The sequence below is a fragment of the Camellia sinensis genome, chromosome 2, assembly GCF_055761805.1.
Source record: "Camellia sinensis isolate YWXY chromosome 2, ASM5576180v1, whole genome shotgun sequence".
In the NCBI taxonomy this organism is placed as follows: domain Eukaryota; kingdom Viridiplantae; phylum Streptophyta; class Magnoliopsida; order Ericales; family Theaceae; genus Camellia; species Camellia sinensis.
Genome location: NC_138962.1, coordinates 152,337,925 through 152,361,197, shown reverse-complemented (window position 1 = coordinate 152,361,197; position 23,273 = coordinate 152,337,925). Strand labels below are relative to the sequence as shown.

The window sequence follows — 23,273 nt, the reverse complement described above, 5'->3', positions numbered from 1 at the left end:
TTAGCCTAATTGAATATTTATTAGTTCTTTGAATTTTTATTATTTTCTTTGAACCTTTATTATTTAATTGAGCAAATAAATATCTTTAAATAAATATCTTTAAATAAATATCTACACATATCTTTAAATAAATAGTTTTATTATTTATTTTAATACTTATTTGAGCAATGGAAAAATATCTAGATTTTTATGCTTTTTCTTAGTCATTAAGCTAGCCCTATTTCATGGCTTATATATTGAGAACTTTGTCTCAATTTTCACCACACATTTTCAACAGCCTAGGGAGAGGGTGAGAGGGTGAAAGTGTGATCAAAGGAAGTAGAGAAGAAGAAGAAGAAATAAAATAATAATAAGGGTGACTCTCAAAAAGGTAAGAACATACCACCCATTTGTCTTCTCCAATTCTTTCACCATCTCCTTCTATTGTCTAATATGCCTCTTGTGTTGCAAATTAATGGTAAATAGGGTTTTTGGTGTATGTTGAAGTGTGGATATGATCAATTGCCATTGTCTTACAAATTTGTGAAATTAGGCACTGCTGCAACTTCCCTAATTTAAAATAAATATCAAATCTATTTAATTCTCAAATCTGAATTTATGGTAGGATATTTGGTGTGTTTAGAGTTTGTGAAAATTTTATTAGCTCCAAATTGTTTGTTTTTAGGGCTTGGATAAATTGTTGAAAAATCTGGTCCTGAATCTCTGAAAAACAGTCCACTTTTAGCAATTTTATAAAATTCTAGAAAAATCACCTCATGTTGGTTCTTCTATCAAAATTTAGAGATCTGAGTCCTCTTTCCAACAGATTTTATTTGAGTGAAAACCATCGGGTAGATTAAGAGAAAAGTTAGTTTCCCCAAAGGGTGACAAATCTGGACAGGTTTTCGAATATAGTTTGTAGATGAATTTGTGGAGGTGCTGTGCAACTTCTGAAAATTGGAACTGAAACTAGACAGATTGAATATTGTTTCTGTGCAATTTCAGCCCCTAATTTGACCTATAAGTATTTTTACCAAAGCGTTCTTGTTAGCCCTGCAGAACCGAACAGTGCTGGAAATGGTGTTTTGTTGTGTTGTTTGTCTCTAAGTATTTTAAAGCATGCCTAATGTTATTTTCTTGCCTTACCATACCTATGTATGATTATCATGGGCTACATTTCATTTCTTATGTTTGTCTCATGCTCTTTTATATTACTGAATTACTGAATGTGACTAGCTTGCTTGGCAAAAGATCTAATAAATGGGAAATGGAAAGGGATTGGTAGTGGGTGACGTTCACCCTTGTGCTTCAGAATGATTTATGTATTGAACATGTGAATGGAATTAAAACCAAATGAGTTAAGTCTTGCGCAAGCGGTCTAAACGAGCACCTAGGTTGACACGGATGTATTCAGACTCTATGCGATGGTCTATGCGATGGTTTCAGGGTGTAAGCGAGCCCTTTGGTATGATATGTGCAGGGTGTAAGCGAGCCCTAGGCACGATTTGGTATGGTATGTGCAGGGTGTAAGCGAGCCCTAGGCACGATTTGGGTGTAAGCGAGCCCACTTGTTTGGCCGTCCCTTTTGAGGTCCATCAATGTCACTAACCGGTAAATAACCAGGAGGTGGGCATAGGTGGTAAGGTCTGCAAAGCAGCAAAAGGGGGAGTCTGAGTAATCCGGTGTTCAGCCTTGTGGTTGGGTAGAAGGATCTCTTTGGGGGATCCCAGATGTCTAGGCAAACTCCTAATTCATAGAACCTTGTTGTAATTTTGCATGTTATGTTACCCAATTTGTCCTATGTATGGTTGATTGGTTGATAGAAGATATGGGGATGTGTGTGTTTTTACTGGGCATTCCAAGCTCATGGCGTGTCATGCCAGGTGGTGAAGCAGTTATAATGATGAAAGTTATTGCAAAGGCAAATACGATGAAGTGTTGGAGCGGTGGTTCATTTGAAGACTTAGACTAGTTGTTTTTATTTTCAATGTTTTGTAATCCTGCAATGGAAAATAAACGAATGATCCGTGATACTAACTCTGGTTATATATGTATATTAAGATGTTTTGGTTATCTATCCTATTTGTGTGGTAATATTGTACTTAATTAACGGCCTGGAAGTTGGGGCGTTACAGAATGGTATCAGAGCTTAGGTTCAACCCTTACCCACGTGTTCTGAATTCAAACGATTTGCCGATCACCTACGAAGGGAAGTGGTTTTAACGTTGAACAGGGCAACGTGTTGAGCATTAGATACAATATAGGAGTAGGAGATACTATTAGTTCTACGAGTCTTCTATCGATCGTCATACCCTCATCTCATATTTGTAACCTTGTTTGATGTCGTTCACTTTCAAGATCAAGTCATTACCATCTGGTCTTACTTTATATTTTTCAATTCTACCGTTCGCTAGATTGATAACCTTGAGCCTTGATTATGCAATCTTGTACGAGAATCTTTCTGAAAGTTGCAATTTCTTTGTTCAGTGACGAATCTTAGATATTCAGTTTAAAACGCGGATGGCCGACGCAGTTTCAAGTTAAATATCTAACTGAGTCACTACCTCTATACCCTTGACCACATAAAAGTCTTAAACCATAATCCATCCGTATTTCTGATGATCCTTGTAGTAATTGATGCAATTACTATAACCACTTCATATTTTCCATCTCCACTTTGTATTCCTTTTATTAATCCAGTTTTAAAAGTCTTGTGGTTATTATTTTGCCTATAAACGTATATATATGGATGAGAAGTTGTGTTGTGTGCTTCCCTATATTCGTTATTTATTACTTGATCTTATTGCTTTAAACACCGTAGGATAATTAAACCATAACTTTAAGATTAGCTGATTACCCTAGGGAATTGCCTCCATTAATAGACTCCAACTTATACTTTACCCGTTCTATGCAAAAAAAATAAAAAATAAATAAATAAATAATGAACCACACTCGAGCCAACGGCTACATCGAGACAAGCGATAACATATGAGCTCGCGAGCAGTAGCGCAACAAGAATGAAGTATCATGTAATTGAAACCCTAAGAATGGACCAATAACCGCGGCTAAAATCTTTAGCCACATTGGAAACCAAATTCTGGAACAATTGGGTCAATTGAGAAAAAAAAAAAAGTTCGAATGGGGGCTGGACCCTACTATTAGAGGAAGAGGACAAAGACCCGTTAGTAATTAGAGGCAACATTGTACTCTATAATTCTTGGGTTCACGCTCTATTTGATTATGGTGCACCATTTTCTTTAAAAAAAAAAAAAACACCATGTGATAAATCGTTAGGTCTTGAATGTGAACATTTAAAAACTACTTCAAGTATCACATCACCTTTGAGAGAAAGTGTCAGTGCGAATTAGAAGTGTCAGGTTTACACTTGATTTGCGACCTTGTGGTCATGGACATGTTCGATTTTGACATAATCTTAGGTATGAAGTGGCTATCTGCCCACTGAACGGTGATTGATTGCTACCAGAAAATGGTGATGACTTACACACTTGACGGGAGGTGTTTCCAATTTAAGGGGGATAGAGAGGAGTCTCTGAGCATGACAAATCATAAGATGCGATGGCATAATCAACTTGCTGGGTGTTCTGGTTAAAGGAAGTCAAATTTTCGGGACATGTAGTGTCTGAGCATGGGATTGCAGTGGACCCGGCCAAGGTAGAAGTAGTATTATATTGGAAACAACCAACCTTAGTAATTGAAGTTCGTAGTTTCTTAGGACTGGCCGGTTATTATCGACAGTTTATTCAAGACTTTTCCGAACTAGCCAAGCCGATGACTCGTCCAATGCAAAAAAGGGTAAAATATGATTGGAATGAAGCATCGCATGTGGACGATCCTTTCAAGAACTCAAGAGGAGATTGACTAATGTCCCAATACTCATCATTCCGAAGTGAGACGTCAGTGTTCGCAGTACACCCAGGAGGGACGAAAATGTACCAAAGACTTACAACGCCACTACTGGTGGAACGGAATACAAAAAGATGTGGCTCAATCCGTAGCCAGATGCCTTACGTGTCAGCAAGTAAAGGCGGAACACCAGTGACCTGGAGGGATGCTTTAGCCCTTGCCAATATCAGAAAGGAAATGGGAGCATGTAACAACGGACTAACCAGGTCACCTAGATGACATGATGCTATATGGGTTATAGTTGATCGTGTAACGAAAACGACACACTTTTTTCCGTATAAAATTTCAAACACTTTGACATCACTGTGTCATCTCTAATAAAAAACAAAAAAATTTCCGACTACACGGAATTCCTGTATCAATTGTGTCAGACCGAGACCCACATTTCACCTCTCGATTCTAAGAAAGCCTACAAGAAGCATTAGGAACCGAATTATGCTTTAGGACCACCTTCCATCCTCAAACTGACAGACAATCGGAACGCACCATTCAAACTTTGGAGGACATATTGAGAGCTTGTGTGATGGATTTCAAAGGAAGTTGGCAGTGACACCTACTGTTGGTGGAGTTCATATACAACGACAGTTTCCAGGCTAGCATTGGCATGGCTCCATTCGAAGCACTGTATGGTCGGCCTTGCAGATCACTAGTTTGTTGGACTGAAGTTGGAGAAGTGAGTCTATTAGGCCTAGAGATCGTGCAATAAACTACAGAAAAGGTAAAACTTATTCGACAAAGATTAGTGGCAGCTCAAGATCGTCAAAAGAGTTATGCAGATAAAAGGAGAAGACCTCTAACTTTCGCTGTCGGTGATGATGATTATGTTTTCTAAAAAAAAAATTCAGCCCTGCTGAGGTATAATTTGTTTTGGAAAGAAAGGAAAATTATCGCCTCGATATATCGGACCCTTCGAGATACTTTAGAAAATTGGAAAGGTTGCGTACAAATTGGCTCTACCCCCGCAATTGGCTGGAGTACATGATGTTTCTCACATATCTATGCTGCGAAAGTACATAATGCACCTTTCTCACATCATCAACTGGGAAGAAATCCAACTTAACAAGAACGCCAGCTTTGAGGAGGGACCAGTAGCAATTACGGACAAACAAGAAAAGAACTTGCGAGGAAAACTAATTCAACTTCTTAAGATACTCTAGCGTCACTATGATATTGAAGAGTCCACTTAGAAATGTGAAGACGTGGTGTGGGCAAATTATTCACAACTATTTGAGACGTGACGTACGATTTAATTTCGAGGACGAAATTTATTTAAGGGGGGTAGGTTGTAGAGACCCTAATTTTTGGTAATTACACTTGATACCCTAAGCCTTAGGTTAATTACATTTTAATCCCAAATTTTATAAAATTTTACAAAATGGTCCAAGAAAGAATTATTTTTATGTATTTTATTTTGTATTATAATTAAATCATAGAATGCCATTTTTATATTTGGAAATACCCTAACACTTGGCTTTTATTTATGTACCTCCTAGTTTCTAAATTAATTCATCAAATTTATTTTTAGCCTAATTGAATATTTATTAGTTCTTTGAATTTTTATTATTTTCTTTGAACCTTTATTATTTAATTGAGCAAATAAATATCTTTAAATAAATATCTTTAAATAAATATCTACACATATCTTTAAATAAATAGTTTTATTATTTATTTTAATACTTATTTGAGCAACGGAAAAATATCTAGATTTTTATGCTTTTTCTTAGTCATTAAGCTAGCCCTATTTCATGGCTTATATATTGAGAACTTTGTCTCAATTTTCACCACACATTTTCAACAGCCTAGGGAGAGGGTGAGAGGGTGAAAGTGTGATCAAAGGAAGTAGAGAAGAAGAAGAAGAAATAAAATAATAATAAGGGTGACTCTCAAAAAGGTAAGAACATACCACCCATTTGTCTTCTCCAATTCTTTCACCATCTCCTTCTATTGTCTAATATGCCTCTTGTGTTGCAAATTAATGGTAAATAGGGTTTTTGGTGTATGTTGAAGTGTGGATATGATCAATTGCCATTGTCTTACAAATTTGTGAAATTAGGCACTGCTGCAACTTCCCTAATTTAAAATAAATATCAAATCTATTTAATTCTCAAATCTGAATTTATGGTAGGATATTTGGTGTGTTTAGAGTTTGTGAAAATTTTATTAGCTCCAAATTGTTTGTTTTTAGGGCTTGGATAAATTGTTGAAAAATCTGGTCCTGAATCTCTGAAAAACAGTCCACTTTTAGCAATTTTATAAAATTCTAGAAAAATCACCTCATGTTGGTTCTTCTATCAAAATTTAGAGATCTGAGTCCTCTTTCCAACAGATTTTATTTGAGTGAAAACCATCGGGTAGATTAAGAGAAAAGTTAGTTTCCCCAAAGGGTGACAAATCTGGACAGGTTTTCGAATATAGTTTGTAGATGAATTTGTGGAGGTGCTGTGCAACTTCTGAAAATTGGAACTGAAACTAGACAGATTGAATATTGTTTCTGTGCAATTTCAGCCCCTAATTTGACCTATAAGTATTTTTACCAAAGCGTTCTTGTTAGCCCTGCAGAATCGAACAGTGCTGGAAATGGTGTTTTGTTGTGTTGTTTGTCTCTAAGTATTTTAAAGCATGCCTAATGTTATTTTCTTGCCTTACCATACCTATGTATGATTATCATGGGCTACATTTCATTTCTTATGTTTGTCTCATGCTCTTTTATATTACTGAATTACTGAATGTGACTAGCTTGCTTGGCAAAAGATCTAATAAATGGGAAATGGAAAGGGATTGGTAGTGGGTGACGTTCACCCTTGTGCTTCAGAATGATTTATGTATTGAACATGTGAATGGAATTAAAACCAAATGAGTTAAGTCTTGCGCAAGCGGTCTAAACGAGCACCTAGGTTGACACGGATGTATTCAGACTCTATGCGATGGTCTATGCGATGGTTTCAGGGTGTAAGCGAGCCCTTTGGTATGATATGTGCAGGGTGTAAGCGAGCCCTAGGCACGATTTGGTATGGTATGTGCAGGGTGTAAGCGAGCCCTAGGCACGATTTGGGTGTAAGCGAGCCCACTTGTTTGGCCGTCCCTTTTGAGGTCCATCAATGTCACTAACCGGTAAATAACCAGGAGGTGGGCATAGGTGGTAAGGTCTGCAAAGCAGCAAAAGGGGGAGTCTGAGTAATCCGGTGTTCAGCCTTGTGGTTGGGTAGAAGGATCTCTTTGGGGGATCCCAGATGTCTAGGCAAACTCCTAATTCATAGAACCTTGTTGTAATTTTGCATGTTATGTTACCCAATTTGTCCTATGTATGGTTGATTGGTTGATAGAAGATATGGGGATGTGTGTGTTTTTACTGGGCATTCCAAGCTCATGGCGTGTCATGCCAGGTGGTGAAGCAGTTATAATGATGAAAGTTATTGCAAAGGCAAATACGATGAAGTGTTGGAGCGGTGGTTCATTTGAAGACTTAGACTAGTTGTTTTTATTTTCAATGTTTTGTAATCCTGCAATGGAAAATAAACGAATGATCCGTGATACTAACTCTGGTTATATATGTATATTAAGATGTTTTGGTTATCTATCCTATTTGTGTGATAATATTGTACTTAATTAACGGCCTGGAAGTTGGGGCGTTACAGAAGCATTTATGTTCAGCATTTCCTTTTCAAAGCATTTTATGCACTTCCTTTTCAAAGCATAGGAGTAGAGGTAAGTAATTATTACTTTGATTGTTCACTCAATCATCTTTCTCCGTCTCCCTTATTCTTCTTTTAATTTTTCTTTTCTCTACACTTGGCAATTTTGAAGTCCTCTTTGTTGAGACAAAAGAACCGTCAACGCAATAACTTGATAATTGGTTTGAATTTAATCTGTAAGGATTTTTCAATCCTTGCTGGCACGCTCTTTATGATATTTTCCTTCGTAGGAAAAATAAGCCAACACTATTACTAATAGTCTTGCTACCTTTGTCGAGAAGAATTGCTATCATGGTATAGCGACTGAGTGTAGTAAAGTCTTTTACTATGAGGGGCTTGTAATTGTCATCTTGAAGCTGAACGCTATTAATGAAATGTTCTCCATCTTTCGAAAGCTGAACCTGCTTGGACATAGCCCATCATTTGTTATTCATGCTCACTATCAAGCCTTTTGGTGTAAAAGTGTTTCGACCGGTTATGCTTTTGCGGACTTGTTCTTCAATGCGTTTGAACCTTGCTGCCTCTGAGACCATCTGAATGACCACAAGGAGCGGTTCGGCTACGCTCTCACTGTTCCACAACCTTGTGATGGCGTCAGCTAAGGGAGTTGGTCCCAGAGGGAGTTGGTCCCTCTGCTTAAGGGTCCGTTTGTTTTGGGTTAAGTAAATGGGAGGGGATTAGGATGGTGGAGGTGTTATTTAATGTTGTGTTTGTTTGTAGAGTTGGGGAGAGGATTAGGATAGTGGAGGTGATATAGATGGAGCTTGGGGAGGGGATTGAGATGGAGGTTGAGGAGATGGTATTAGAAAAATAGTGAGGGGATTAGAAATATTTTTTTTTTATTTGTTATATATTGGAAATTTTTTTATAAATATTAATGTTTAATTTTTTGTATTTTTTTATTTGTTTTATTATTTTATATAAAAATAATTTAACAATTCCTACACTAACAACTATCATCAAAACAAACATAATTTTACTTAATTCCCTCACTATCAATTCCCTAATTATAAATCCCTTTCATTCTACCTCTAAAAACAAACGGGGACTATAGTCCTTTTTGTTGCTCAACGCTATCATAGTTACTACTTCCGTAGCCTAACTTGGTTTTGTTTGGTGCCGACGAGTAAATTTTTGAGTTGAAGTGTGGTTGCATCTTTGAAAAAAAAAGATTGGCTTTTTGCACTACAATGTGTCATTTTGGGAACACGGTAAAAAACTACGTTTTTGGATAAAATGTCTAAAAACGTGGCTGCCAAAAAAGTCAGAAAAGTCATTTGGCAAGTGCCAAATACGCAGTTGTAAAATTACAAATTAGGGCCTATGAAAAAAAAAATAAAAAAATAAATCTCTTATATTGGGTAAAGGTATTTTGGTCATTTTAATTTGATTTGACACCATAAATAAATATTAAACTAAAAAGAAAAAAGTCAACTTTTTACCAACTTCCCAAATCACTTCTAAAAAAGCCAAAAAAAATTGATAAAAAGTTAAAAACTAACTTTTTACCAACTTTCCAAAACAACCCTAAAAGCCACCGCATAAAGTTCACCACATCTATTCCCAAGGTGACGGTGTTGATATTGATGAGATTGACCAGAACGAACCGGTCCTAATTCGACACTTTACCTTCGGTCTCGCAGTGCCCCTAGGAAGTCTCTGTATGAGGACTCGGTGGCACCCACCACATTGAAGGAGATGGAAGGATAGGCCTGGACGCCGCCTTGGATTCCAAGGCTGAAAATTGATAGAACAATGTATACACTATATATAATTTATTCATGTAATTTGATGGCCAACACGAGCGAGTCCGGATCCTCTCCAGCCCCTCTCTCCAGTAGTTCCTCCGGCCAAGGGTTGAGATAAAGCCACGTCGCCTACAAGAGAATAAATGGTTTAGATTTATTTCTTTAAACAAAAACTTTCAAAACACACCCACACTAAACCATTTCCTTTTCTCTGACACTCCTCTCTCTCCCTCACGTCACTGCAGCACACGGTCACATCCCATCCTCTCTCTCTCTCATTTTTAATAAAAAATTAAAAAATTATTTTAATCTTTTTCATAATATATATATAATTTTTAATATAAAATTTTAATTTTATAACATTAATTGAATTTATGTTTAGAAGAAAATAAAAAATTTACATTTATACACAGATTGAATTATTTTTATATTTTTTTTTGGAATGAAGATTATTTTTGAAAATTTTAAAAATATATAATTTTTATGTATTTATTTTCATCAAAATAATTTTATATTTTAAAAATAATACTTTAAAAGCATAACTAAACATAGTAATTACTTTTTATTTATTTTAAATTTTTATTAAATATATTTAAATTAGTCTTATTTTAAAAGTATATTTTCAACAATATTACTTTATAAAAATTAAAATTTTATATTAAAAATTATATATATAAATATTATGAAAATAAATTGAAAAAGATTAAAATATATATTTTTATTTTTTATTAGAAATGTGATAGAGAGAGTTTGTGATTTTAATTTTTTTTGGGTTAGAAATGTGATATATATATATATATATAGAGAGAGAGAGAGAGGGAGAGGGAAGAGTAGAGTGAGTGTGTGCTGAGTGTGCGTGTGTCAGTGAGAAATCTGAGGCGTATGTGCTGTCAGTGTGTGTAAGTGAGTGTGTATTTTTTTTTTTTAAAGAAAGAAATCTAAGTCGTATATTTTCTTGTAGGCAACGTGATTTTATCTGAACCCTTGGCCGCCGAAGGAACGGATGGAGAGAGGGGCCGGAGAGGATCCGGTTGAGCAACTCGAGGCCGAGTCTTCATGTCAGATTGCCATGTGACTGCCATTCTTCATTCACGGCTACTTCTTTTTTCTTTATACTGGCACGAGCATTAACATTGTACGAACATGATTTACCATATCTGTGATAAAAAAATAAAAATAATAAAAAATGTTATCAATTTCAAATAACTTATTATATTTTTTTATCAAATTCTTCACATGTGTGAGTTTTATATAAATTTATATGTGTAGGTTTTATATCTATATAAAAAATTTGATAAAAAATTTAATAAATTATTTAAAATCCTTAACCTAACTCAAAATTTATATTAAGATGATAACAATGGAAAATTATTTCAAAATATAGTTATTAAATCCATGTGCTAATAAAAGCAAAAGTACAGCAATCATGCCTTTATTTGGCAAAGACTTTTTTTTTTTTTTCTTTTCTTTTCTTTAAGATTAAAATAGTTAATAAGATAAAATATCATATCAAATTTATAATCATTTTATATTTTTTTGTTACAAATATCACATCTAACTATAAAAAAATTTAACTATCTTTTTAAACATAAATATTTTAGTATACTAAAATAACTAAAAATTAAAACAGCATATTAAAATAGGAAAAATTGGTCTAGGGTCCCTCTCCCACTTTCATAATGGAAGAGATCCACAAAATTATTTTTTGATGTCTAAAGTCCCTCCCATCTATCACAGAGAAATTCAGCCCACTTCATTTTGTCTACTCTCACGCACACACACAGACATGTACATATATACATATAGAGGCGGTAAGTAAGCTTGATTTGAGTAGAGAGAAAGTCGAAGGTGATCGATTGTGTCGGAATAGTCGTCGTTGTCACAGTCCGACACCGGAGGCTAGGGCTTGGAACGGGGCGTCTCTACGGCCTCGCAACCGGATCGACCATGCTTGGTTCCGCCACGGACCGTCTTGTCCTCCGTCGTCTTCCTCAGCCTCTGTGGCCCGATGTTAAGGCAGACAATGTCAAGGTCGTTCCTGTTCGAAACACCTTCAGCAGAATCCAATCTTAGACCATTGGAGTCTGGCAGTGAGGTTGCTGATTTGTCACGGTCACATAAGCAACAACATAGTCATTATACTGCATCACCAGAACCTGAAACAAAACAATTACTTTTTTTATAACTAGCCTCTCTCTTCTCTTTTTTTTTCTTGTCTTTTGTTCATCAATATCAGTTCCAGAGAAATTTGAATTTCTCTGGAGATAAATTCAGAGCAGAATTTCTCTGTTGATTGGTGTGAAATAGCAAGAGTAAATGGAAATTTGAAACATCAGTACAGCCACTTACAACAGTAGCAACAATGGTGGAGGATCAAACCCACGGCAGAGAAATTTGAATTTTCTCTGGAGTCCATGAAATTGTGATTGAATTGTGATTGAAGAACTATTAATTTGTTTGTGCAGGAAATTGTGATTGAATCAGCAGCAGTAGAACCAAAGATAAATTGATCAAATCAGAGTTTTATAGTTCCAGAGAAAATTCAAATTTCTTTGTTTAGTAGCTTCTCACCTTGCAAATTTGCAATGATTATGTGGGTAATAAAGTTCCTAATAGACAAAGCAGTTCCTCTGAGTTGGGACTTGGTGGACATTCTCGTAATCTCCTAACTATGCAAAACTGTGTGTGCGCGTGTGTACATGATACATAGAGGGAAGTCGGTACCGTGCCTATTTTCAATGAGGTACAGCCCAATCTTGAAGAACTTTGCGACCTTATCAAGGTAAGAGTGGCCATGTGGATGAAGTCAAATCTGGTGGGAAGAGATTATTTAATTAACCAGTTTGTATCAAATTTGGAGAATGGAAAGTCTAGAGAAATTTGGAAAAAATTTCTCTGGAGAGCGGGATGTCCAGAGAAATTTCGAGAGAATTTCTCTGGACATCCCGCTGTAATGGTGAATTTCTCTGGTTTGAACCAAAATATCTAGCATTGTATACACCTTAGAACCATACAAAGCCTACAAAACATAATGACTCTTGTACTTAGCTTATAGAAATCATATATTGTAATAAGCAGGGCACATTTGGCTGCTATAGATTCTTCTTACCAAAACATGTATGGGAACTCACTGAAAAAGGTAATTTGTTCTTAATGTCGTCATCGTCTCTTTTTATCGGAAATTCTTGTTATGATTTTTAACAAATTGAGATAATTATAAGCAATAACGAATGAAACTTCAAGAGAATTTGAGCTTGCCCTTTTGACAATCGTACAATGTGCACATAATCTTGCAAAGAAACTTGCTACTTTGTAATTATGGAAGTGGTAACTAATGATTAGGAGATTTGATATGAATCTGTCAGTTATTTCTTTTTTATTATTATTTTTCTTTGTTAACTTGTAAACTACATTGAATGATCTTATATATCGAATGAATATGCCATTTGTTGTATATTGAAAACTGGTAGGTTATGAGTATTTTGTTTCAGTTAAGTAATTGGGATCAATTAAGTATTTTGTTTCATTTGAAGTTGAAACCAGAGAAATTCTCTGGTTTTTAATTGAATTTTCTCTGGGTTAAAACCAGAGAAATTCTCTGGTTTTTGAACTAAATTTTCTCTGGGTTGGTCCAGAGAAATTCTTCCCAGAATTTCTCTGGACCAATTTTCTCTGGGACTGAAATTTCTCTGGATTGATGTTGAGGGACCTTAGACATCATGAAAATATTTGATGTCCTTTATACTATAAAATCATAATATCGGGGACCTTAAAAAAAATACCCCATTAAAATACCCAATTTTCAAACTAGGCCCATATTCAATGATAGAATGAAAGGATTTTAAATATTGTGGATAAATTCGTAGATATTGAAAATTACTATATAAAAAAAAATTAAAAAAAATTGAATGATAGTTGAATCTTTCTATATTTTTTCCCTAAGCTAAATCAAAGTTTAAAATCTTCAGGTAATTAATTTTATTGGCTAATTTTATAGGCTTCATTCGAGAAGCAATGATTTTAACCAAAATTCAAATGAGTTCAGATTTGTTAAAGTTGAAAATCTCAATTTTACGGTGAAATTTACTCATAATGAGACTAATTTGGACTCACTTCACTAATTTAAACCGTTCATCTCATACAATCAACTAAGAAAATTATTAAGATCAAATATCGATTTTCATACCATCAGATCATTTTTATCTATACGGCAATACGTGTTTTTAAAAATAGACTATTCATTTATTATGAGATATATGTGATTTGATTATGTTATTATTTATGCTTAATCAATTCAATTTTTTGTATACATATTTTTCTCAACTTGTCATATAAGATGAGAGGTTCAAATCTTTGAGATGAGTATAAATTGATCTTATAATACACCAACTTCATTTGTAAAGTTGAGATTTTCTATTTTAGCAAATCCAAACTTTTATTTCCTATATGTTTTTTAAGTAAAAAACCAAAAAATATTTTCCAAATATATTGATTTTTCTACCTCAAATTTTAACCAAAAAACACGAAACAAAAAAATTTATTAAAATAGCCACTTCTCAAATGAATTATAGGGAGGGAAAATCATAAAATTAAAAGGCAGATGAATATGTAAAGTAACATGCAAACTAAATCTAGGTTTAAAACACCTGTTTTTTTTTTTTTTTTTTTGAACAATGGTTTAAAACCTTCAAATACGCTTATGTATTGGACAAGGAGCACTCACATTGAGTAATTATATATTATACTTAAGACGAATTTTAACCACACATAATATATATTTTTTATATTTTAATTTTATGCACTGAACATTATTAATAATACAAAGAGTAATGATATTACAAATAAAAAAATATACAAAATTTATATGATAAATAATGAATATGGCTCAATATGAACTTCACATATTAGAACAAAATACATGGCAATGTTTTTTATTTAAATAATAAATTACCACATTAATGTTGCAGTGTTTTTATTTTTATTTATTTATTTATTTTTTGTGTATAAAATTTTTCAATGGATGGATTTCCTTAATACAAAGGAAATGAAGTATAATAATGGCCTATAGTCACGTTTGTTTGACGAATTAGGTTAGATAGCATTGTTAGTAAGAGAACTGTGTTTGTTTTGATGATAATGTGAGAGATAGTTAGTGATGGAATTGTTAAATTATTATTATTATATGAAATAAAAAAAATTATTTCTATATTAAAAAAAAACTAAAACAACTATTAAAAAATACAGTTGTACTTGGTAAAAAAAATATTTTTTTTAAATATAAAATAGACTCAATCCCCTCACTATTTTCCTAATCTCACCATCTACACAGCCAAGTTAATCCCCCTACTGAGGGGGATTATTAAGTCCCTTAGACTATCAATCTGCCCTTCCATTTCACCACCAAACATGCTATGAGTGTGACCCACAATCATGATAGTTCAATCCAACCAGTCAAACCTCGAAACAAATATGACCATAGCATCTTGGCAAAGAGTTGGTTTAGACAATATAAGTGTTTTAAAATCTCAAAAAAAGACCTAGAAAATAGTAAATGAAGCAGAACTTCAATTTCAATGTCAACAAAATAAAAGAGCAAAAAGGTAATTGCAATTAACATTTCACATCACATATTATGTTTGAGGGTTTAGATAGGTTAATTGTTCAAAACATTCCCACCTTAAATGTATTCAAAGCTCAAACACTGGGGGCATTATTGGCAAAAATGACAAAATAGAAGCCACTAATGAACAGTGATTTCATTGTTCAAAGGCTTCGATTGCCTTATATTCACTCCGTCCTAAAATATTAGTCTCTTATTATATTTTTTATTATTTCAAAATATTAGTCAACTAGCGTATGCCCGTCCCTGAAGGCACGGCGTAAATAATGTTCGATGTAAATAATGTTGGGATTAAAATATAATTATAATTTCTACATATAATGTTAATTAATTAATTAATTTAATGCATCCTCAACATTTAATTAATCATGAGGAACATGAATATATTAGAAACAGTATGCTGCCACCACACATAAGCCAATTTTGTTTGAATAATTGTAGGTATCATTAAAATTTAAGAAAAATTAACCACAAAAAAAAAAACTAAAAATTTAATACTTGTAACAAAATAAACTATTGAGTTTTTAATTTTATAAATTTAAATATTAAATTTCTGATTTATTTTCAATCTAAACTATTTGCATGTTTTCAATCTAAACAATCTGAGATCTTTTACGTATTTTACTAAATAATAAATAAAAAATAAATACCATTAACAATCCAAGCAATTTGTTACTAGGAAGAAGTAGCCATCAGTCCTTTGCGGAGTCTGTCTTTCACATATTTTTTTGCATTCTTATTGAAAAAAATAATAATATATCAACACATTTTGCATTCCTATTGAAAAAATAAATAAATAATATATCAACACAATTTGAATAGCACATAAAATAAATAAAGATGTAATAGTGGCCAAGCATTTGAATGCGCAACACAATTAAGAAAACCGACCACTATCTCTTTTCTTACTCTGTTTCTTTTCAATTTATTCACCATGTCTTCAACAGGGATAAAGAAATAGTCCATGAATCATGAGTGAAAATTTAAATTGGGTTATAGAAATAAAATAAAATGAAACAAAAATAATGACCCATGAGAGACATGCGGGTTGAAGAAAAAAAAATAAAAAAGAAAATGTTAAGATCCAAACCAATGTCAACAGCCCCCACAAACCAATGTCAAGACCCTCGCCTGACAACACAAAAAAGAAAAACAAATATATATCAGTTTAAGGTTTAGAAACACTAACCCAAATACATAACATAACTTAACACCAACCCATATAAATTGAAAGATGCATAAATAAAAAAATGAAAAAAGAAACAGAACACAAAAAAAGAAAGAGAAATCCAAATACATATCAGTTTAAGGTTTAAAAACACAAATCCAACACAAACACATCAGTTTAAGGTTTAGAAAAAAAAATACAAATCCAAATCTTAGAAACACAAACCCAAATTGATGGGTCTCTTTTGCTTTGATTGAAAAGAAACATAATGATTGAAAAGATTAAATTTATTTATTCATTTATTTTGATATTTTCAAACTTTCCATTATTTTTGTTTTTGAAAACAACAAAAACATCGAAATTGAAAATGATATCACACTCCTTAAATCACAATCTGTTAGAGTTCTAACTTATTTTGTTAATCGCCTTTCTCCCCAACAGTTATTTTGTTGATGAATATCCCATTCGAGTTTTCAAGAACAACAAACGCGATGAAGTTGGCTTCCCAACACAACCAATGCAACTAATGGCAACTATATGGGACGGAGATAGTTGGGCCACGAATGGTGGAAAAACTAAAATCATTTGGGCTCATGCACCGTTTATAAGTCACTTCCGGGGCTTTGCCATTGACGGATGCCCCTATGACAGCTCTCATAGAAAATCATGCAATTCTTCCAAGTTCTGGTGGAATGGAAAGAATTACTGGCAACTGTCTCCTGACCAAGAAATAAGACATCAAGTCATAAAGCACAATTATATGTACTATGATTACTGCAATGACAGAACTAAACACCCAACTTATCCCCCAGAATGCCCACAGTGATAACAGCCCTTTATTTTCCTATTACATAATCATCTGACGATAAGTGCAGTTTAAAACTATTGAATTCACAATATAATATCATGCTTAATCACTTTCTACTTCTACTAATTCTCAACCTTCTCTCGAACCTAATACATTTTTCAGGACAACTATTCGGGCCTGTCTTTCTAGTTCTAAATACACGAAATATTGTAGAATTGAGCTGCACCATGTACAAAAATATGCATACAAACATTGATGAGCAATCATCAGAATCAATGCTTCATTCGTATATTCTTCTCATTCATAGCATAAGAATCAACTGTGTCAGAACTTCATACAGTATTTCTTGAACACAACCATTTGCCACTATCTCACCATCACAACCCTTCCATCAAATTAAGCAAAGCAGAACACTACACAATAGACTTCAGAGCAAAACAAAATGTTCCCAGACAAAATTCAAAATAAGCATTATTTGCATTGGCTCTACAATAAAAAATCATCAAAATGTATGGAAAGTTACTTCATTCAAAATAGGTCCATTAAAAAATTGCACCTCTGCAATAAATACCAATAATAAAATCATGGGCCCAAAAAGAAAGAAAAAAAAAAAAGATAAGGTCATTCAAGAAAAAACTTATGCAAATGTATTGCAACTTAGGCAATGAAAACTTTAACAAAAACTTATTTTTTGACCCAAAAGAAAGAAAATTCAACAAAAACAGTAAAAAAATAAATAAAAAAAAAAACGTGTTTAACATATTGTCAAGTAAGTGAAGAGGGTTTTTGAATTTATATAATAAGGGAAAATATAAAATGTAAAATTCAAATATAAAATGACTTAAACAGGAAAATTCAAATGAAATGTAAAATTAAAAATAAATTTTTTTTAAAAAACCGTCGTCCCGTATTAAAAAAATATAAAATAAAAAATAAAAAAATCTCAGCCATTCAAACAAAATGTAAAATAAAAAATAAAAAAAGAACCATTCTCCCTTATTCAAAAATAAATAAATAAAATCAGAGATGGGTATAGATGATTTACGGTTTTTGGGTCCATGAAAATCCACAGAGAACTTCTCCACCTTATGGTCACTCATCATCCTATTTCACAACAATCAAAACCCAACTATTAAAATAATAATAATAATAATAATAATAATAATAATAATAATAATAATAATAATAATAATAATAATGAGTCTATATTTATTCCATTAAAAAAAGTGGAGTTTGATCATGAGTCTATATTTATTCGATTAACTTGATTTTTTATGCAAATGATGTACTCAACGAATCCTATAATATAAATCATTCAATTCATGAAAATATGATCCGAACAAATCTTTAGAGTATGACACTAACACCCATCCCAAATCCACACCTAGAAACCAATATATATCTATATATAACACATTTAATTATCTAATACACACAAATTAAAGTCAGTACACCTTGTTAAAAAAAAAAAAAAGTCAGTACACAAATTACGACAAACTGTTTTAAACTAAAATCAGAAGAAAAAAATTGTCTTAAAATGGCTTATTCACACAAATTATCTTAATAAATTATCAAAAAAAATAATAACAAATGCGAGCCAGAACCAATATTGTCTAAAACAAAATATAAATACAGACGAAGCCCATTACTTCTGTTATTTCAAAGGATCTGAATTTATAAACTCCAAACCATCAAAACTAAGTTAAAAAACTGACACCATGAAAATCATATTCTTAATTCAATCCAAATCTCCATACCAACTGTCAGAAATATATGAATTGATGATGATACATGTTTTCTTCTAACTGGGCTTAACAGAACTAACAAAATCATGTAAATTAATGATACAGAAAGATGGAAGGAAAAAAAAAAAGTTCACGATTTATAGACATGAAACCATAATCAACAATATGACATGGTAATCTATATAACAAAAGAAACAAAATCTGATTCAAACATAAATTCAAATAAAGAGGTAATTTGTCCTCTTAATTTTTGAAAGTACACAACTGATACACTAATATGGAACCAATTAAGGCCATAAATAAGTTGCCCACAGCAAAAGTTATTAAATGGGAAGACTTGCAACTTATTATGATTATACCACATGTAAACATATACATATAATTGTTTTACATATTTGATAATACATCCCGATATGTATTAAAACTTCATAAAATGGGAGCTTAAATCTGTTCATTAACATGCTCAGATTTAGTGCACATTCATACACATTTATCAAAAGAAACACCACAAAAAAAATGTCAATTCTGTCCATTTTCTCAAATAACCTATACCCCACAATAAAAAAAAATGCTTAGGAATGTGGCAAAGCAATTTTAAAGATTCAAATGACATGGAAATTGCATGTTAAAGGAACTCTAATTGTGTGCTTCCCCTTCATGCGAAAGCCAAAATTTGGCAACAACATTTCCAATTCATGTGCTATTTTTTGGTGCCAAATTATAACAATGCCAAAATTTGGCAAGAGCTCATCTCTCTATTCTCTAATGACAAAACCCTATTTGTCAACAAAGCCATTGTGATATAAGCTAATTGTTATTGTTGTTGTAGTTCTTTTTCAAAGCTAATTGTTGAAGTGTAAGGAAAATTCACCTAAATACAGCTGAACAAACATTAATTAACATGAATTTCTACAAATTCAATTTAAACAACATGAAAATGACACCACATTTTCAACTCAAATTAGACAGTAAAATAATAAAGAAATGAGAGAAAACAGTGTACATGGCAATTTATCTGTTGAAGAATTTTGATGGGTGTTTCCATCTTTGGGTTTGAAGAATCCTCCCAAATCCATCTTCCTCAACAATTTTTAGAAAGAGAGAGAGAGGAGAGAGAAGAAAATACCTAAATTTAAAGGGTGACCAACGCCGATACATAATCATACATATATATACATCAATCTCTGAAATTACATACAAACATCCATATATGTCATTTCAAGGATAGGAACATGTAAATATAAGGGAGGGATGAAACTTCAAACCTGATTCAACTTTGGAATGGTCAAGAATGTCATTTATAAGTTGAAGAACTAAATCTCCTGAAGATAACATGACACTCAATAATTGTCTTTGCTCCTTGTCAAGGTTTGTGGTGGAAAGAATCTCAGCCATGCTTACAACTCCTGATAGTGGAGATCTTATCTCATGAGACATGGTTGCCAGCATTTGTTTTGCTCGCATTGTTTCCTCTGCAAGAAGAATCCATTGGTAAAAAATGAATACCCTTTTCCTTCTAATGCTTATTCAAACCCACCAAGAATAAATCAAAGAGATAAACCTGTTATATGAATTGTTTTGTTTAGCTCTGTCTCCTTGGCACATATTGTATTTTTTGTTGTCATATAGTTTAAAGACCTATAAAACTTCTAAATTTTTTCTTTTTTTTAGGGGAAAAAAAAAGGGGGCATCGTGACATTGAAAGAATCATATAAAATCATTGAATATAGATGTCTCAGCATTAGAAGAATTCTGTACCATTTAAATGATTAAAATCATTAAAAAGAAGTCCATGTGTAATCATATGCACCCTGCTTTAAGGCCAGATGCTAACAAAAAGTACTGATAACCTAAATAAAGAGTGCTCAGACAACTTGTCATCTTCCTTTACTTGCCTTATATTCTGAGTTAATTTGGTTAAAGTCTCGGGTGAGCTTAAGCCCTCTGGATGATCTTCCACAGAATCTTCCTCTTTCTTAACAGGCTTTTCAGTGGGAAAACTGGAACTTCGTACAGAAGATGCCTTTCTTGCAATAGCTTTTGACCTTCTTCCTGTCATGGCAGTCTGTGTTGATACTCTGGGAGTGCAGACCACCAATGATGAGAGTGATCTCTCCTTCTCATAGGTAATGTAACAGAAGCTGCAACTTCTGGTGCCTTCACCTTTCTTCTTTTGAAAGGGAAGATATTGATTCTTACATCTTGCAAGTTGTGGTCTGGCCTGATAACCAAAAATCAATGGACATGCTTTACAACAGAGTTCCATGTATTTCTAGATGTATGGTATACGTGCAATAATTTATGTGCATTTATGCAAAAGGAGCAAAAGTCCCAATGTGGTGTATAAACAAATTTGAGAGATAAACTAAGGAATATATGTACCACATGCCATGGGTAGATTTTCAAATCAACATACTACAGAGGGAGATAGATTGCGGAGTGTAGCAATGACTGAAGGCCGCAAACATGCATGCACATGAGCAAGCGTATAAGGGCAGGCTGCATGAGCATGGGACAATTTTCTTGAAGTTTTACACAGAGCGCTAGATTGATGTCGCATGGTAGAGTAAATTGGAAAAAGGTAATAAAAGAAATTATGAAATAGCAAAAACTGAAATCAATATTATTCTCAACATCAAAGGTGTTTCTTAATAACAATAAGCCTAATATTTATAAACCAACCTGAGACATTGATGTTCAACGAATCGTGACATTGAAAGAATCATAACATAGGTCAAACCAAAACATTGAACATAAAAATTCAATACGAAGAAAAGCTAATAAGATTTTCTTTTCGAAATGGTAATCACAAATCAATTTATAATATTAGGTAGTGTTCAATTTAATGTTGAAGACCACCATGGCACTATACAGACTATTGAATCTTGTAAATGAACTCACCTGATCAGTTACATCCATACCCATGTAATTCACACCAATAGTATCCCCTGCGTTGCTAAATACAGGTTCAACATATATCAAAAATGTCTTTGACCCAAATAGTTTTGTCTCAAAAGTAATTTCCCTTTTTGCAGGTACTCCCCGTTCCAAAACTTCTGTTTTGAAGTCTTGAGATTCCTTTACACCAGCACCAACACCAGCACCAGCACCAGTGAATAATCAGTGAATAATCTGTTTTGAAGTCTCCACATCCGTTTTTCCTATAATGTCCTGAAAAATCAATGAATTTGAGGAATGCATGTGCCAAATTCTGCAAACATTGCTTTACAGAAATTACATGAATTACAAAAGTGAACAAATCAAAAAGAAAAGAAAAATGCATATTGTCAGGTTTCACACCAGCACTGAAATAAAGGATGCAAATTGTAGCAGAAAATAAAACCTCAAATAAGAAAATCACTGGCAGTCAAATTACCTCCTCGTGCAAACTCGGAAAATGATTATAGATGAAACGATACCGCAACTCTTTATCCTGAAAGAAATGAAAATGAACGCTAAGATATAGATGATGACTTTTCAAGAAACTTACTGTAGATGATAAGAAATGAAGAGATGATTTACGGTTTCTCTGCGATGGAGGACGGAGGTGCCGTAGTGGGTTGAGATCTAATAGGGAAAAGAGATGAAGAGTTGCTGTCGGTGGAGATCGGAGGCGACGCGACGGTGGAGACGACGCGATGGTGGAAGCAGAGCGGCAGTGGAGAGGAGGGAGAGGAAGAGAGAGATCTCTGAGGACAGAGTTTGAGACCTGAGAAGTTGGAGAGAGAGAGAGAGAAGTGTGCAAATAATGTTTGGAGTGGGTGGAACACAGGAGAGAGAGGGGATTGTTTTGGGCAGGAATTGAAAACAACACATCAAGGGGCCGTTGAAAACAACACATCTCAACCCTCAATGGTTAAAAACAACACATCTCAGCCGTTGAATTGAATTGTATCTCTGATACATTTTCACACAAATTCAAAATCCCTTCTCCCTTATTCAAAATCCCTTCTCACACATAAGAGATTCCCAAAACTACTGTAATTGTTTTGTAAGATACATCCCTTTTCTAATCATTGATAAAAGTGAAAGTATACAGAAAAATATTTCAACTGTTGAAGCAATAATGGATTTAACAATTATAATAGACCTCATCAGTCAAACAATAAGGTATAATAGACCCTAAAAATATATTTATATATATGTATATAGATCAAATAAAATCAAATAATAATAAAATCCCTTCCATAATATAAGGAGTTAATTCCCAAAACTAACCAACAATACAAAGTAAATGAAATAAAGAACATTGGTAGGTGTCCTAGTGGTGTGAAATCAATAATCTTCTGAACTTTTCAATGTTTAAATAAACATCTAAAATTTTTTCATATACAAAATTGTAGAAAGCCTACTGTTTTGAGCATTCTCTTTAAGTGAATAAATCTTCCCTCTGCAGAGATGAACCTTGAGAGCAGTCTCAAAATGCAAAGCTCAAAAAGTACTGTTTTTCCACATCCAGTTAGTGCTGAAATGACCATATTTACATCGGATTCGAAACAGGCAGAAAAGCATTCACTCTACAGCGAGTTAAAGCACCCGTACAACAAATACAAATGCAGAAACAATACCAATTACACCATGTATAACAA

At 33.3% G+C, this 23,273-nt stretch overlaps 1 protein-coding gene and 1 long non-coding RNA gene across 10 annotated transcripts; one reads left to right on the top strand and one right to left on the bottom strand.

Annotated features, from left to right (window-relative positions):
* Positions 1-790: 790 nt before the first annotated feature.
* Positions 791-7,540, top strand: LOC145820389 (uncharacterized). The gene is made up of 2 exons (XR_014361814.1): positions 791-5,794; positions 7,287-7,540. It is a non-coding gene; the product is annotated as an uncharacterized LOC145820389 (long non-coding RNA).
* Positions 7,541-15,823: 8,283 nt separating this feature from the next.
* Positions 15,824-23,231, bottom strand: LOC114281294 (E3 ubiquitin protein ligase DRIP2). 9 transcript variants are annotated; one of them, XR_014361812.1, is made up of 6 exons: positions 22,207-22,814; positions 22,061-22,117; positions 21,586-21,855; positions 20,580-20,905; positions 19,950-20,156; positions 15,832-16,094 (listed from the first exon to the last, which is right to left on the bottom strand). XR_014361812.1 is itself a non-coding variant. In XM_082915816.1 (5 exons), the coding sequence occupies exons 3-5, from the start codon at positions 21,607-21,609 to the stop codon at positions 20,111-20,113; spliced, it is 396 nt and encodes a 131-aa protein (XP_082771942.1). In that variant the 5' UTR covers positions 21,610-21,855; positions 22,061-22,117; positions 23,037-23,231; the 3' UTR covers positions 19,960-20,110. The 9 variants fall into 9 exon arrangements, 6 of the variants coding, with proteins under 6 accessions (XP_082771942.1, XP_082771943.1, XP_082771940.1 ...); XR_014361811.1 differs by lacking the exon at positions 15,832-16,094 and adding an exon at positions 16,878-18,043; XM_082915816.1 differs by lacking the exons at positions 15,832-16,094; positions 22,207-22,814 and adding an exon at positions 23,037-23,231 and having other exon boundaries at positions 19,960-20,156.
* Positions 23,232-23,273: the final 42 nt, after the last annotated feature.

Excerpts from the sequence above, each read along its gene's own strand:
- LOC114281294 (XM_082915816.1), bottom strand. The coding sequence starts at position 21,609 with ATGGGTATGGATGTAACTGATCAG. Across the intron at positions 20,906-21,585 it reads GTATGGATGTAACTGATCAG|GCCAGACCACAACTTGCAAG; the intron begins GTGAGTTCATTT and ends TTTGGTTATCAG. Across the intron at positions 20,157-20,579 it reads AAATTAACTCAGAATATAAG|AGGAAACAATGCGAGCAAAA; the intron begins GCAAGTAAAGGA and ends TTCTTCTTGCAG.